Below are 2,057 nucleotides of genomic sequence, written 5' to 3'. Positions count from 1 at the left end.
GAAATAAAAATAATGGGAAAGAAAAAAAAAGGAAGAAATGATAAAACTTATTAATTATTGATTAATTTAGTTAATTATTATATATTAATTGAAATAAAATAATGGGAAAGAAAAAAGGAAGAAATGATAAAACTTATTAATTATTGATTAATTTAGTTAATTATTACATATTAATTGAAATAAACTTTATACAAAAGTTAAAAAAATTGTATGTTAAATAAATATAGAAATATTCAAATTTAACACCTGAAATTTTTTGCTTAATTTAGCTAATTGTTAAAAATATAAATTTTAAGGAATTTCGTAAAATGAAAATAGCATATTAATTTAAATGCAAAAAAAAAAATGAATATTTCTTCAAATTTTATTTAATACATGAAAAATTGGCTAATTGTTGAATATAAATTTCGTAAAAATTTATAAAATGAAAACAGTACATATTAATTAAACATTAAACTATTTCATTTAATATTTAAAATTTATTTGGAACGATAATTGCTTGCAACAATTTAGTTAAAATTAATTTTAAATTGAATATTTTATAAATGTTATATTGAAGTAAATTTTTCATTGCATAAAATGTAAATTTATATATTATTTGAATATTTTATTTTTGTTGTTTTTAATTAATTTGATAAAGATATATTTGTTTTTTTTTTTGTTAACATATTCAAATATTTGCTTTTAATTAATGATAAGAAAATTATTTTCAAATGCTATTTAAAATTAATAATTTATCCGATAAATGTACTAACAAATAATTGTTCACTTTCATTCTTAAAAAGAAAACACATTCGTCCGGTATGATATTGCGAGTATGCAGGTATAATATTAAGAAATGAATAAAGATTTTGATAAGTTTCAAAATGAAGTAATTGAAAGATTGTGTTACTGAAAAATTATCAGTTATCATATTTTATTTTAAATTCCTTTTTTTAATTTTTAACCAACTAATTAAGTTAAATATTTATCATTTGTTAAATATTTATCATTAAGTTAAATATTTATCATTTTTATCATTTTTAACCATCTAATTAAGTTAAATATTTATCATTTGATTTGTCGCAATTAAAATCCTTATATTATATGATATAATCAAAAACTTTTTTTTACCTTCTCTTTTTTTACCTGTTAAAAATTTTAAATATCTAAATTGTAAAAATTTAAAATGAAAAAATTGTGAAATTGATTAATCGAAATTTCAATAAAGTGAATAATTTCAACAATATTTTCAATGAATTTCTCGAAATATTGCATTGTGGGAATTTTAGGAAGGCAAAATTCGGAATGCGTGCAGTCCGGAAATCAAAAAAACCGGAAAAAATGATGCAAAGTTTTTAAATGGATAATATTGAAAGAGTGTGAAAATTTTATGATGAAGAGAGAAAAAGAAGAATGTAAAAAATCAGGTAAAATCTCAAGTGTAATACAGGTAGAAGCTTAATTATGATATAGATATAAGCTTAATTGAGATAAGGTAAAAGTTAAGTTATTGTAGAGGTAAATGCTTGAATATGCTACAGGTAAGATTTAATTATGTTGCAGGTAAACTTTGTTGTATAGATATAATACAGGTAAAAAGTTTAATTAGTTATATAGATAAAAGTAAACTTTGATGCGTAACCAACGATTGCATCATTAATACGATAATTCCATTCATTAGTAATACCATCGAAAATAATATCAGACTTAACATTAATTAGCTTCATACGATTGCGACGAAATGTAGCAACGGTGAATGGTTGACAATTTTGCATTGGTGCTGATAGAAAGAGTTGTGTTCGATAATCTTTGGAAAATTGTAAAGGTGTAAAATGTACATCAAAATCATCACGTAGTATTATTTGTGATTGAACTAAAAGAACAATTAATAATTTTAGGTAATGAAAAAAAAGAATAGAAAATTTTGTGGCATTTTTCTTTTTTTCTTTTGTTATAGAAAATATATTTAAAATAAAAAATTAGAATTTAAAATTGAAAAAAAAGTCAAAAAATTAGATTAATCTCATTTTATTTGTTTTATTTTTTATTAAATTAATAACAATATCTTCCATATC

At 19.9% G+C, this 2,057-nt stretch overlaps 1 protein-coding gene across 1 annotated transcript; it reads right to left on the bottom strand.

Moving 5' to 3' along the window:
- Positions 1 to 1,484: 1,484 nt before the first annotated feature.
- On the bottom strand, positions 1,485 to 1,757 carry LOAG_14996 (hypothetical protein; the record flags this gene model as incomplete). The annotated part of the gene is made up of 2 exons (XM_003150489.1): positions 1,485 to 1,517; positions 1,629 to 1,757. 2 exons carry the CDS (start codon positions 1,755 to 1,757, stop codon positions 1,485 to 1,487), a joined length of 162 nt encoding a protein of 53 aa, XP_003150537.1.
- Between the last annotated feature and the right edge of the window lie 300 nt (positions 1,758 to 2,057).

Source organism: Loa loa (genome assembly GCF_000183805.2).
Source record: "Loa loa unplaced genomic scaffold supercont3.370, whole genome shotgun sequence".
Taxonomy (NCBI): Eukaryota; Metazoa; Nematoda; class Chromadorea; order Rhabditida; family Onchocercidae; genus Loa; species Loa loa.
The sequence above is the reverse complement of the archived record's forward strand: the minus strand, read 5'-3'. Positions and strand labels throughout refer to the sequence as shown.